Source organism: Natator depressus, chromosome 7 (genome assembly GCF_965152275.1).
Source record: "Natator depressus isolate rNatDep1 chromosome 7, rNatDep2.hap1, whole genome shotgun sequence".
Classification (NCBI taxonomy): Eukaryota; Metazoa; Chordata; order Testudines; family Cheloniidae; genus Natator; species Natator depressus.
Window position 1 is genome coordinate 18,157,925 of NC_134240.1, and position 15,169 is coordinate 18,173,093.

General features: G+C 44.4%; 1 protein-coding gene across 2 annotated transcripts in view; it reads right to left on the reverse strand.

Annotated features, from left to right (window-relative positions):
- The window catches only part of SRGAP3 (SLIT-ROBO Rho GTPase activating protein 3), a 221,342-nt gene that overhangs the window by 37,402 nt on the left and 168,771 nt on the right, over positions 1 to 15,169 (reverse strand). For both annotated transcript variants that reach the window (XM_074957557.1, XM_074957558.1), the window contains exons 7-9: positions 2,659 to 2,880; positions 2,062 to 2,163; positions 1,569 to 1,766 (exon numbers count right to left, since the gene is read on the reverse strand). In XM_074957557.1, coding sequence (XP_074813658.1) covers positions 1,569 to 1,766; positions 2,062 to 2,163; positions 2,659 to 2,880 — 522 coding nt within the window. The remainder of the gene's footprint in view (positions 1 to 1,568; positions 1,767 to 2,061; positions 2,164 to 2,658; positions 2,881 to 15,169) is intronic.

Below are 15,169 nucleotides of genomic sequence, written 5' to 3' on the forward strand. Positions count from 1 at the left end.
TGGGTTAAAATTTGCTCTTTCACTTTTCACTATTCTAACAGCAGTACTGTTGATCTTATTAGCCCAGAATTCTTTGTGTTATGCCATGTGCTTGAGGTCAGGGCTTTGGAACACAAGGAACCCCAAAGAAAACAGTTCAAAGAAAGCCTTCTTTTGTCAGGCTTCTGGGAATGGCCCCAATAAGCAATGAGCTTTTCCTTCCAGAGACAGGGCTCTGCCTTTGTGCAAACAGCGATAAGGAAGGGAGAATTCCCAGTGCATGAGATCTTCCTGGCTCGGGAGATCAGATACTTATGCTAAGCAGCTAGTCTCATTCAATGCATAACCTTCCTATTTTATTTAGAAACTGCCTCATAGCCAATAATGCCTTGGAGGCCAATAACTTTATACATCTCAGGAGTGGGGGAGAAATGGACAGAAAACGAAAGAGAGAGAGAGAGAGGGAGAGAGAGAGAGAGATGACAACTTTTGCAAAATGCTTTTAAAAAAAAAAAACCTCCTTACAAATAAAATTCCAACTAACTCTCTGACTGGGAACCATAAAATAATAATCACAGAGAAGTTGTAAGCCCTACTGCACATGTGAATGTACCATGGGACACTACAAGCCATGTCATGTTACCAACCATCTTCAATAACCTGTGCCTTGTTGAGAACAGGGGACATTTCTCTTGAAGTCATCTCTTATATTTGAAATTGAAATAATAATGAGCCTGTTCTACAGGGCCTGGGATCTGCACAGTGGAAAAGTGAGCAGGCCAGAATGAACATCACCTCCATACCCAACCTACAGAGCTCGCTGCAGAAAGATACTACAGCCCCAGGTTATGGGCATCTTCCTACAGCCATCTTTCCATGGTGGATATTACCCTTAAATTTGTCCCCAGGGCAGATGCCAAGCTGTGGCTCTTGGGCAAGGACAACACTGAAGTCCAAGAGTTAAAGGAGAGGCATGGGCTCCCCACATGGATGGCCTTGGCCTCCTATTGACTCCCCGGGATGCATGTGGACCCCCTGGGTTATGGGAAATTATTGAGAGGCCTGTTCTATGTGGCCAGAGGGAGCTAATCCCATACCCTCCACAGAACAATAGGAGAGAAATCTGAAAGTGGAGATTTAGCCATGCCTGTAAGTTTTTGCTTAGGGTAGGTGGGCTGGACTGACAGTTCTGCAGAGTGATGTCTTATGGGAATTGAACAGAGACCATCAAACTCATCTCACATAGACCCCGAGGTAGGAACACTGTGAGACAGGGGTGGTTTCATATCAGCAAACTGGAGTGGAAGGCTCTATTGCCCATTATTGAGTCTCCCAGCTCATTTCTTTAAGTCTCCTTTCATAGATAGCTTTTCAAGTTGTTGCTTTTTTAAAGTTACACAAGGATACGTGATTTTTCCCTGCGCATTTCCCTACAGCTGAGAAGCGCACATTTCAATTTCAAACAAAACACAAGACAAATATTTAAACAGACCAAACTGGCTCTTGCTGTTCACTAACAAGCATTTTAAATGGGACACAACCCAACCAATTAATGCTGCGTAGCCTATATAGCTTGAGATGAGACTCACCGTAAAATAGAACATTTCAGTTTCCTGTTGGTTGGCTCTCCTCTTGGCAATGTTTATTTTACTCATGTAGGTCTCTGAAGCGGCTGATTTGACTGACTCAGTGGAGCGACTATGCTGGAAGGCATCTGAAACATCAAAATCTTCCACTGTCAGCATGTCCTGCAAGGTCTGCATAGTGGCATCCAGAGTTTTTCGTACCTGCAGAAATGGGGAGCACAGTAGTTGTGAAACAAACTGGGAGAATGACATATTTTGGCCACAGTAATTGGCCATCAAGCAGCTCTTATGTACTGGGCTTGATCCAATGGCCACTGAAGTCAGTGGGAGTCTTCAGAAAAGCCACTAGAAGCCTCAGCATTGCAAAAGATTCCAACCCAAACATTCCAGCTGACTGAAAGCTCTAGCATAGAATGTTGACGGTCATGTGGCACAGACTGTAAAGTCATTAGCACAGTCCTCCGGAATAATGATCAAAGCCAGTTATTGCTCTCACCTCCTCATTCTCTATCTTGAGAGTGGCAAGTCTAGACTGCAGCTGGTGATATCGCATGAGCAACTCCGTCTGCACAGGCTGTTGGGCGCTCACCTGACATACCTGACGGCAGTAACAAAACCAGAGAGAGGAGACTGAAACATTCACTGGACAAATAGGAATACTTTAAGCAATTAGATCATTCTCTCCCGCCCCCAAGCTGGTCTCTTTCTGGTATATTAGGAATGTTGGGTACCCAACCCATCTCTAACTGGCAATGCCCTGTATCTGGGCCTAAGCAAAGCATTGATCACATAGCAGTTGAAAAACGATACACAAAGAAGTATTTAAATAGTGGCAGTCTGAGTTCAAGTTGGGTTGATCAGGTGGGAATCACATCATAGGCTTTCTAAAGAGTTTGTAAAAAATACCCGAGCAATAAGCAGATAAAAAAAGTAGACCACATGAGCCAAATAGCCTATTAAGAAAGAAGCATGAAGAGAAGCACAGAGGCAACAGGGTGGGAAAGAGATTAAAGATCACAGACAAGGAGGAGACGAATCTAGCACAGCTCAGGCTATGCCAGATTGCTGATGCTGTTTTCTGCAGGTCCAGTACCTCATCCCCCATGTGAGGCTGGAATTCAAACTTCAGCGGAGGGCAGAAGACCTGGTTGCACATGTCCATGACTGTATGCTTGTCACTCCGTGCGTCCAGGTTGTCCACCGCATTCTCAATGATGTCCAGGCCCTCATGGCGTGAGGTTTCTAGGTTATATTCAGCAGACAGGTATGTCCTGAATGTCCGAGCTAGGCTGGCATGGAATCCCAGATCACAACACTGAGGGAGGGGGAGAATATTGAAGAAAGGTCACGTTCACAGACTGAGTAACATAAGTAAAGAATTCTCACATTTAAATATCCCCCTCACCCCGAAGGGCCTCAGAGCATCATGTATGGGCACAGGAATCAGTTTATCAGCCAATGAAATGTAGCCACTTCTGGAGGAGAACACATCAACTGTTTAATAACATACATCACTAACATACACAGGATGTCAAGCATACAGGACACACTCAAAGATGCTGGGGGAATTAAAGGAAATACTACCAATTACCCTCACTGGACAGTGGCCATTTCAAGCTGGAGGAGTAAATTCCAGCTCAAGGAGACGTGCTAAAAAAGAGAATAGCCGCAGCAGTGCAAGCGGTGGGCGAGGCTAGCTGGCAAGTGCCTAGGGTCTCAGACAGGTACATACTTGTGGTGGCTAGCCCCTCCTGCCACTCAGACAGCCGCGGCTATGCTTGATTTTTAGCGCACTGGCTCTAATCAGAGCTAGCGCAGGTATGTCTCCTCTAGCTGAGAATTACACCACCCAGTTGCAGGGTAGATATACCCTAAGCCGTGCCAAGAGTGACATGGCTCAGCTGAAGGGCAGCACCTCCAAAAGCCATGCTGGGATATTGGGCAAGTGCTGGCTCAGGGGGAAGCCTGTCAGCTAGTGCCTCATCAATGCCCATTCCTGCCACACCCTGCAATTTCCTGGGCCAAATTCCGATCAGGCTCAACTCTGCTAACTGATCAAATTTCACAGGACGGTAGCCTGGGAGGAACAGGTCATGGCAGAGGTGGGCAAACTACAGCCCGCGGGCCACATCCGGCCCGCAGGACTCTCCTGACCAGCTCCTGAGCTCCTGGCCTAGGAGGCTAGACCCCCAGCCCCTCCCCCGCAGCCTCAGCACGCCGCACCGCCGGCGCAATGCTTTGGGCGGCCAGGTAGCGCAGTTGCAGAGCCGCGGCCTGACCCGCTGCTCTGGGTGGCACGGCTGTAGCACTGCCAGCCACTGGTGCTCCAGGCAGCGCGTTAAGGGGGCAGGGAGGGTTGAATAGAGGGCAGGGGAGTTGGCGGGGAGAGGTGGTCAGGGGGCAGGGATGTGGATAGGGGTCGGGGTGGACAGAGGGCAGGGAACAGGGGGGTTGGATGGGGAAGAGGTCCCGGGGAAGTCAGGAAGGAGAGGTGGGGTTGGATGGGCTGGCAGGGGGCAGTCAGGGGTAGGGGGTCTGGGGGTGGTCAGGGGACAGGGGGTGGTGGATGGGGCAGGAGTCCCAGGGGCGGGGGGGGGTTGGATAGGGGGCGGGGGCTGGGCCACACCTGGTTGTTTGAGGAAACACAGCCTCCCCGAACCGGCCCTCCAAAACAATTTTGGAAACCCAAAAAGTTTGCCCGCCCCTGGGTCATGGGTTTCCAAGATGTGTACCCCTTGTTCACTGACTGTGCCTAGCTTATTCCTCCCTCCTCAGCCAATTTACTGCACTTTTCCATATGCCCCTTCTAAGCACAGAAATGCATTCATCAAAATTAGCTAGCAGAGACAGACGTTAAAGTAAGCTGGCATTCAAATGCTCCCTGTTATCAAACTCTTTCATCACAGCGATGAAGATGCTTCCATTATCCCCCTCTCTTCTACTCAAGATGGAACAGTTTCTCATGCATAAGTGATTATTCCTCCTTGGGGAAAACGACAGAACTGAAAGCTAATTGCTGTCAAAATACTGTACATGAAAAAAAACCCGTTTTCAATATAATTGAGTCTTGTTTGTAAGATGTATCAACAGCATTGGATTCGCTGCTAAGAATGGCCAGTTACCACCTAGTAAAAATGACTTTTATGGTCTCCTCCCAATCCCTAAAGGGAGTTTTGGCTATGCTGCAAAACCACTATGTAATTTTGGCTTGGTTGGCAGACTCTACTTGAAAGGGGACCAAGTCTTGAAGAGCATGGATGCTGTGGATCAGGGCAGAGGTGCACTGACAAAGATGGGGAGTGAAGGGACATTCCAGTTTTGGATCTCAGCCAAAATGCAGGTATAGCTGTGTGCAGAGAGAGAAAGGAAGATGAAGTGGTGGGATTGTTATACATCAGCATTGAGTTGCATTAGCAGAGCTGCAAGGGGACTGAGCTGGAATGGACAGTCAGAAGATGTCTCAGCCCTGATGACAATAACACTTTAACAGGCCTGTGGAGGACAAGACTGAAACAGAAGGTATTGTGGGTAAAGATTCAGGTCCCTGAGCAGAGCTCTTTGAGGCCCCAACACTGGGACAGAAGAGGGGTTGGAGTTCAGGATAAAGGGGCACTGGCACAGCTGTGTTGGGGAGCCTATACCACTCCAGGCTTTACCCCATGCAAGGAACTTCACATTCATCTGTCTCCAACACATGCATACTGTGGTATGACTAAAATACACCCCACGCACCCACCCAATAGAAAAGAGGGCAAAGAATTGCTGACTCGGGCATCCAGAGTGGGAAGCATCTTTTGTTTCATACGGCATCTCACTAATGACTGCTACTGAATTATCCTTGTATTATATAAAAGCTGTCAAAACACAATTTACATTACAAATTGCAAATCGTAGAGGTTAAGAAGTTTTGCTGACATATGAACAAAACAGCAGCAGACAAAGTTTATCACTGTTCTAGCTGCAACCGAGAAAAGCTAGAAAGCTGGACGATCTATCGGAACAATTTAAGTGCCTGATATAATTAAACCATTTCTAAAATTCTCGGTGGATTAAACCCACTCCTAAAAAATAAAACTCTGCGCTATTTCAACATTACTTCTATTGCATTTTCAAACTGGGTTGCACTGGCTACCAGCATGGTCCTGAATTAGATCATTAATATTAAACAACCACTTGGTCCCAACACTAGTCATGACCAAGTCAGTAATGACTAGAGCTGGGTGAATTTTTTTTTTTTGTCAAACAGTAAAATTCACCATTTTTATTTATTTATTTATTGGTGCACCAAAACTATTAGTGAATTTGGGTCAAATTCTCCAAATAGTTTTGGCTCAAAAAATTGACTGGAGGATGGGGGCGGGAATCAATACATATTTCAACAAATTTCTAAATGAACCTTTTTGACATTTCATTTTGAAATGTCGTTATGAATCAACATTTGAAACCCGTTATTCCATTCAAACTAATTTTTTCAAGTTTTTCGTTTAGTTAAGAATTACCAAAACAAAAAAAATATGTTTTGGTTTGAAACAAAACCAAATGCTCTTATTTTACTTTTCGTATCAGCCACCGAATCAAAAAATCAGGTATTCAGTCAACTTTAATCATGACCGAGATTCTTTATGGTTTGATAGCTATTAAGTAACCGATGTGAAATAGAGTGGGTGGGCTGACTTCAAGTCTTCAAGCTCATCATAAAACCTGCCACCTTATTTGTTAAGTGATAGGTTCATACTAATGTCAATTATGCGGTGCCTGTTAACAGTATTTGTTAATTCTTTATCACTAAAGGTGTGTGAGGTGCCTAACACACATCTTAGCTAAGCTAAGACAGCCCTTGAGCCAAGGAGTTTACATTCTAAGCCCCGGATCCAGCAACTGCACTGCTTGACTTCAATGGGATTTGGTGTGGGTACAAGGGATCAGGACCTAATTTAATATAAGTAGGCCAAATTCAGTCCTTGTGTAACTGTTGAAACCTGATACCATGGTGATCAGTGTAGCCCAAAAACCGAGATTAAGATAAAACAAAAAGAATTTGGCCTGGTTAATCTAATCAAAATTAATCCAAAACAGACTGTTCTGTGGATACACAGAGGACTCCAGTTTCCAGACCTGCCATCACCTTTCTGAGCAATACACTGAAGGGAGAAAAAAATAATTAAGTCACGTTAAAAAAAAAAAACACAAAAACAGAATTCTGCATTAAAATGTTACCATCACTAAACTCAAAGTGAAATGTTAAAAACTCAGTTACTGCCACAAGCAACTCCAGCCAAAGACGACATCTCATCCTATCCACTGATGTGAAGAGACGTCCCTCAATTCAGATGAAGTCACACGGAGATGTTTGTATGTCACTGTTTGCTAAAAGTGGGAGCAAAAACATGACGGGCTGACTCCTGCTCACCAGTATGTGAGTGTACTCAGCCTGCCCCAACCCAGGCTTGCCACATGTGCAGTAGCCAATTTGGGGCACGAATGATATGGCCACAGTGGGATCCTTTATCCTGGCCTGGATTAATTTAAATAAGTCAGACTGCCAGCAGTCAGCCATGTTGACACTTCTTTGAAGGCCCCATCAGCAGATTTCAAGCTTTCCTTAAAATAAGCTTCTAGCCTTTACAGTTGAAGATAAAATATGATGGTGAACTGATACGCTGTGCCTTCCTGAGTCTGCAAAGAGACTGAAAGAATATTTCTTAAAGCGGTAGGAAAGGCTCTCATTCATAACATATGGGCGTTGACACTGAAACCTAGTGATGGCAATCCAAAATGTCAATGTTGTTAACTCACCACTGACAATTTTAGAACAAATAGCCAGCTACTCTGGGACTGTGGGTGGAAGTTGAGTACAGTATTAGCATAATCTACCCATTGCCTTTCAACTTTCATGAGATAAGTGTACTTCTCTGATATTCAAAATGTGAACAGCCAGTGATGTCAGTTACAGGAAGTACTACCTCCAGAAGGAAGCCCTTTTGAGACCAATGTCACAGTGCCAGGAAATCAGCATTTCAGAATGCCACAATAAAATTCCAAGCAGGAGGGGAATAAAGGCAAAATTCTCTTCTCAGATCAGCAGGGGGATCTTGACTCTATGATCTGCTCATTTTAGATGCAGGCGGATGCCATTCCTGTTAATGAGATTTCTGCACATATAGGAAGAGCAGAATGGAGGAGCCATGATCCATGTGTTGACTTGACAGAAGAATGCTGTCCTACTTCAGAATCAGCTGATCAGAGCCTCATGCTCTCAAAAGTCTTTGCTGAAGAGGTCTCCAAATCTGTGCTACTGTGGATCCCCAACAATCATCACATCAATTAGCAGGTCAAAAGACACAAAACCAAAATATCTGTGTCTGCCTAAGGGTGGCATTTTCCAAAGCATCCAGTATCGGCCTAGCTGCTGCCACGGAAATCACTGAGAACCACTGACTTCAGTGGAAGAAGAGTTAAGGCAGTGTCGAGTACTTCTGAAAACTCACAATTCAGACACACCTGGGAGTTCTCCATAATGCTGTTTCACCTCCTTTTTAATGCTGAATTCATACTGAACCAGCAGTTACTGTAAAACCAGTAAGTCTGCTGCTACTGACAACTAGGGCAGCAGCCTTACTAACAACATTTTTACAGCTCCTTCAGTCTCTGTTGATTAGCACCGCGCCTGATGCTTCACACTCTGGTGCCCAGAAAAGAAAGAAAAAAAAACTTCAAAGAAACACATAAAGAGAAAAAACAAAACAAAAACCCAGACTTCAGACTCCTTCTCCCAGCATCAGAACAAAGGCATTTTCTAACTCCACTCTTCCCTTCGACAGAAAGCAAACCAGAACCACAAATACTAATAAGAATTCTTAGCACTTCTACAGTGCCTTTCACCTGAGGACTTTCAAGTCTTAATATATTAACTAATTAAGCTTCACAACACCCTTGTGAGGTAGGGAAATATTAGCTTTTTTAAAAACAGAGGTAAACTGAGGCAGCAGACGTTAAGTGACTTGGTCAGGGTCAAAGAGTAAATCACCAGCAGAGGTGGGAACAAAGCAATGAAGTCCCAGCCCCACCACAACTCTAACCAAAACCCCTTCCCTGTCATTAAAACGGTATAGATACTAAAATGAACCAAGAATTATCCCACTGCTGCACTGGAGAGGACAATTCTGCATTTGGCTGAGAGACAGGTACAGTGATCAAACAAGTCTTCCAATCTCTAATTTCCATGATTCTGTGATGAACTCTCAGGCTCTTGTTTATTTCAAAATGTTATACAATAAACTTTTCAGAAGAGCTCAGGGGCGGATTTTCAAGTGCTCTGCTCGAATGATTGGGGCCAAAGTTTGAAAAGAGCTCAGCTCCCACTTCTATCTACCTATGGCACCAATTACCATAGTATTTAAGCACCTCAGAATCTTTACTTATCCTGACAACATCCCTGTGAGGCAGAGAAGTGCTATTATCCCCATTTCACAGAGGGGAACTGAGGCAGAGAGAGATTAAGGGCCTGTCTAGGTTGCACTGCAGCACAGACTATGGGAGTATGAACTGCAGAGCCCTGTGTGGACGTTGCTGGCATGAACTAAAAGGTACACAATTAATGTAGTACTGTTTGACAAAGAGCTCTATGGTAATATGAGTAAGGTACTGTACCTTTTAGCTCATGCCAGCAACATCCACACAAGGCATTCTGGTGCACTCTGCATTCCATACTCTGCATAGCCCATGCGGCGGTACAGTGATAGGCATAGCTTTAGTGTCTCACAGGAAACCAGTAATGGAGCAGGTCGGATTCTGCACTCGGGTCTCCTGAGACCTAGATTACCCTACTCATGGGGCCATCCTTCCTCAGCCTTCTTCACTTGGGCACCAAAATGAGGGACAGGTTTTCAAAAGAACTCGGCTCCCATTGTGGCACAAATGGCCAGATGGTCACAATTAACATGAACATGGTTTTAAGTGGTTGGCTGGCCCCTAATTTAAGAAGAATTTGTCCCATTGGTCATGGCATAGGCACAAAAGTTGCGCCAACAGAACAAAAGAGGGAGCAGAATTTTAGAAATAAAACCAACTTTGAGCTGACAGCAAATATGTGAGCTGCTCTACTAATAATCAATTACCTTAAAACATTCTTCACCGTCACACAGAGGAACTGCTCTACGTTATGGTACGGGCAGATATCCTGCAAAGCTCAGTTGCTCCATTTTCCTCTTCTTGTATTTGAACATATTACGAATAGTTGTACCCACCCTATAAAAGAAATTGCTCCCAGCAGAATGAACTAGACCTTCTGCTCGCAATGGGGAAGGAGTGCGGCCTAGTAGTTAATGCAGGTAAGTGGCCAGCATGAAAGTGCCCTCTAGCATTTAATACCAATAGCAACTAAAGGGTTCTACAGAAATGTTATAGGGCACTCGATAAATAACACTACAAACCTATACAATTTAACAGAAAAGGAGATTCTTTCTATAGGGTTTTTGAAGCAGCGATAGAATTCTATGGGATGACTAAGAAAACCCATAGAAAGATTAGTATTCATTATTAAATTCTGTGGGACTTTTCCATTTGGGGAGGGAGACAGGACTCCTTCGTTCTATTCCCATCTATGTCAATGATTTACTGTGTAACCCTGGACAAATCACTGAACCACCTATGCCTCAGATTCCCTATCTGTAAAATAGGTATAAAATACCTAACATGGCTGTAATATGTCTTACTTTAGTGTTTGTAAAGTTAATATTTGCACTGTGCTATCACAATGATAGAATCATAGCAGCACAGAGCTAGAAGTCATCTAGTCCATCCCCCTATGCTGAGGCAGGACCAGATATACCTAGAGACCATCCCTAATAACAGGTTAGACAAACCCCTATTAAAAGCCTCCAAGGGATGCCACAACCTCCCTTTGTAACCTGTAGGCACTGGTGCTCTGCAAACACTTGTAATAAATATGTGCAATTGCTTGAGATCCTTGGATGGATGGTGATATAGAATGGAAAGTGTTAATGTTACAAAATAATTTTTAAGGAATAATTGTGTTGATCTATAACAAATACAGAAGACAGACTAGTAACATTTCTATAGCCGATGTTTGTGTTTTTCCTCTGAATGGAAAGGGGACATCAAAATAAACATATTACACAGGATATTCCAGCCCAATTATGATCAATGCGGTCAAAATCTCTGACCCTAACAAGCAAGCTGTTCTGCTCACTGCAGAATGTGATCGAAGGGTGGGTTTGCCAGTGTGGGAAGTCATAATACACTGATAGGATTGAAAAGATACTGGTTTGCTGCCATAGATACTTCCTCAGAAAGGAAGTGAGGAGGCATAGTAAACAACACAGTCCCCCCTCACTGATGAAAATTATTCCCCATTGCTAGCTATTTGTAGAGAGCCAGCCATCATGGTATTTTGATGTGGATAATAATACCTACCATGTATACAGGTCTTTATACTTTTCAAAGAGATGGAGAAACAGTAACCTCTCAATCTCCCAAACTGTTTGCAACAGTGATTAGCCCAATATTTTCAGCTCTAGCTATCCAGCCAAGATACTTCTAAGGTACCTGTCACTTCGACCCTTGAGCACTTATGAGAAAACTGAGGCAGAAAGGTCGAGCAACTCGCCCACACACCACGAGCCTGCAGGCAAGGTCAGGATTAAATCTAAGGCTTACTGGCTCCCTACTTCATGTCAATCCACTAGATGAAGCTGCCTTTAAACCAAGATAAACCTTTGTGAACCGTTTCCTACAGGAAGTAGCGAAGGCGATTTTCTCTGAGAGTAAAAATAACCGTAAATTATTCTGCTCTTCCATCTGCCTGAAAATGAACAGATTCTTCAGAGTGCTATGAACACCTGCTGTAATTTAATTACAATGGGCACAATCCCAAAGTCTATCCCAGTTCTAGAGATTTTTACCAGATCCCAATTTTAAATAAGGAATTTCTTTGAACCTGGACTGGTCTTTTGAAGTATGCTCGCTGTGCCTTAACAACTGGTCACCTCCCTTCCCAATTTTCTGGATTCCAGTTTCGATGGGTTGTTCCTGCCTCTTGCCAGATAGCCTGACAGGACACTGAAAGCATCCTGAAAACCCTTTGGGGCCCATACAGCTTCACCACATGGTGACACATCAAGATGTCTGACTGCAGTACAGCAGCAAGGTATCTCAGTCTAGATAGCTCAATGGCATGAGGCAAAGGCTATGCGCTGCAGAACAAAATTTAGAAGTTGGTGACTGTCCAAGCATGAGAGCATCCCCAGGAGGTATCTGCCAAGTGCTTGGCTATTTTAGCTTCAGTCTATGTTCCAGACCTTCAGGATGGTCTGAAACTTTACATTTGCACTGTGGTGAGGTAGTTCAGGTTTCAGTATATCGTGGTGCAGCCCAAGACATATCCTACAGTCCTGATCCACTTATGGATTCCCTACGAGACTGCCCAAGTTTCTGACTCACATCAAAACCACCCCTATTACTTTCATGGCATATTTACATTGTCATAACATGTTAACTGGGGACTTGAGGAATTTTCTTACTTGAAGCTAAGAATCAGAAAGCCTGCGTTGTGATGCAAGATAATGGAGACACGGAACCCTAAGCTATCACCTTTTCTTCTAGAACTCGGTGTGTAACGTTTTCACACCAGACGTAGGACCTAACCTTACCGCCCACTAAAAAGTCACAGGGATTGGAACCTTGGACTCCAATTAATTCCAGTATTCTCTTCCCCATAAGAACTACTGGGTCCATCAAGTTCAGTATCGTGCTTGAGGCAGTAGCCAATACCTGATACTTCAAAGGATAGGTTAAAATCTACCTATTGTGCTCCGAGCCACATGTGCAGTGATGTGTGTGGGGCAGGGAATAGGAGAAGAGATCTTTCCTGAGCCCTGCAGTGATCAAATTAATGCTTCACGGCATGAACTGAATATCTTTATCTTACATAACAACAAATATTACTCGCCTTACAACTACCCATCCCTTTTTAAAATCCAGCTACAGTTAATTAACTCTGTGGTCTCTGGAGTAGTTCTTCTCTGCAGGATTTTAACCTAGATTTCATTCTTTTCCCTAAAGTCTGTGCAGCAATCTCCAATACATGCAGGTTTTCTTAGCTCCCCCCCCCACCCCCACCCCAGATTAATTCATTGGCAGATTATTCCTTGAACGGATTTGATTAATTCAGGGCTGTCCTTTCAATTCTACCTATTGGGGGACTATAGCGGGGTGCTCACCCTGCTCCGGCCCTGAAAGGGTTAAAAGCAGCCCTGGAGAGGGCCGCAGCAGGGAAAAGGATTAAGAATAGCTGGGGGAAGCTTACTGTGCAGCTGACCACAGCTGTGGCCAGCTCAATCAAGGCCCAGCTGGCCCTTATAAGAGGGCTGTGGGCCAGAAGTTGAAGGAGTCTCACTCTAGCCCTGGAGTGGGAAGGGCTAGCTGCCTAAGAGCAACGTACCTGAAGTGGAGCAGAGCTGGGGAAGGGCAAAGGGAGCTGGGGAGCTCCATTCTGGTGGCAGTACTGCTGGAGCAGAACCCGGGGGTAAAGGGCACCGGGGTCTGGGAGGGACACGGGGCCAGCGGCAGGAGAGACACCGGCCTGTAGAGGGTGCTCCATATGCTGGAGAGCTACTTCCCTGGACAACTAGCAGGAGGTGCCGTGCCAGTGAGTCATCGCCTTGCTTCAGGGATGGACTAAAAGTTGTCAAGAAGGGGCACATTTTGTTCTGAGGGAAACTACCACCCCTATTCACACAAAGGTAAAGCAAAATCTCCCTCATGGTCTTCATACAATAATGATTTACAGGCTCCATGATATTTCTGAACCAGCACACACACACAAAAGAATTGGCAAACAGGACCAGTGTATGAACTTTCCAAGCAAGGAAGAAATCATTTACAAGGTGCCAACTTTGGCAAAAGAAAATATGTGCACTTTGGCCACATTATTAAACAAGAGTTTTCAAAAAATGAAGAGATCTGCATTTGTTTTATTTCTAACTAAATTTATTAATATACTCTGGACACAGGTCAAAACCATCTTCTTTCTTTATTAAGAGCATTGGCTTGACATGCAATGGGAACTAAAAGCACTTTGACGCACGACGAGTTACTGTTAATTTTTCTGCAGTGAACGGAGGCCCCAATCAATGTTCAGAGCCTCACGGTGAACTTGGGCAAGTGACAGCCCCGCTCTGTGCCTCAGTTTCCCATCTATAAAATGGGGATAATAATAGTTACCTCCTCTGTAAAGCATCTAGAGTTCTGCTGATGAAAAGTGCTACAAAAAACAGCTAGGCATGATCATCAGCACCACCTATCAAACTGGCTTCTTTGTAACTTCTCATAGCAAAATGCTGCAGTGCATCACAACAGAGCTCTGCATTTTCCTGAGTGGACAGGAAGAGAACTGGGCAGCATATTTAGAATAGACACTGTTTCTCCTTCAAAAGATCTGAATTCACAAAATTTCTGTGAAATTGCCCCAATTTCATATGATTTCAACATTGTTTGCCCAAATTTAATGCAAAATTGCTTTCTCTAGGGGTGGAAACTGGACTAGCTCAAGGCCTTCAAACCACTTACATGTATCTACAGAGATTATGCGGGACCAAAGTGGTGCACAGGTCTTTTGCTGGCCCTTTGCACAGGAACGAATTGCACACCCTTGGAATGTCAGGAAACATTAAAAAGAGGCTCTTGATTGAAAACTCACATCTGTGAATTTTGAGAAAGTTGAAGAAAAAGAAAATGGTGCCAGAGAACGTACTGGATTAAGCACAGGGCTGGAATGAGAAGGTCCTGAGCTCTATTTAAAGGTCTTATGTTGGATTCTGCTCTCAGATACATCAAATAAATCCAAGTAACTGGCCCCACCTCCATCCCTCTACCTATCTGTCCAGAAGTTTTATACTGCTGCCCATCACCATAGTATCTGAGCATATTCCAAGTAAAATCAATAGAGGACTTTATGGAGTCTCTGGCACATCTCCCTTTTGGGGTCAAAACTGCTTAGAATAGGGTTTTTCTGGCTGGTAAGTGTTTGGGAATAGAGGAGGCTGTTCTTATTGCAAGCATCAGTTACGGTGGAAAGGCTTTCTCAAAGAGTACGGTTTTGCAATGTTTGCTAAAGATGGCCAGACTCTGGATTTGCCTGAGCAGCTCTGGAAGAGAGTTCCATAGCTGATCCCCTCCACTAGGAATGCTTGTCCTCAGCTCTCATATCTTCGTCCTGGGATCTGCATTGGAGCACAGTTTCTATACCTACTAGTAGAACCCAAAAAACCAATGCAGCATTCCATGACGACACATATGAAGCTACCTGTTCTTTTCCTTTGGAAATGTAAAACTGGTTTCCTCAGAATATAGGAAAGACTTGCAGAGAGAGAGAGACACACACACACACACACACACACACACACACACACACACACACACACACACACACACACACACACACACAGACAGACACCTATTTGTCTAGGTCCTTATATGACCCTCACTGCTGCAGTATCTGAGGGTCCCTTGAACTTACTCTCTATCACCATGAAGTAATATTTTATACAAATGCTTGTCATGTGAATCAGGACAAAGGGGAGAGG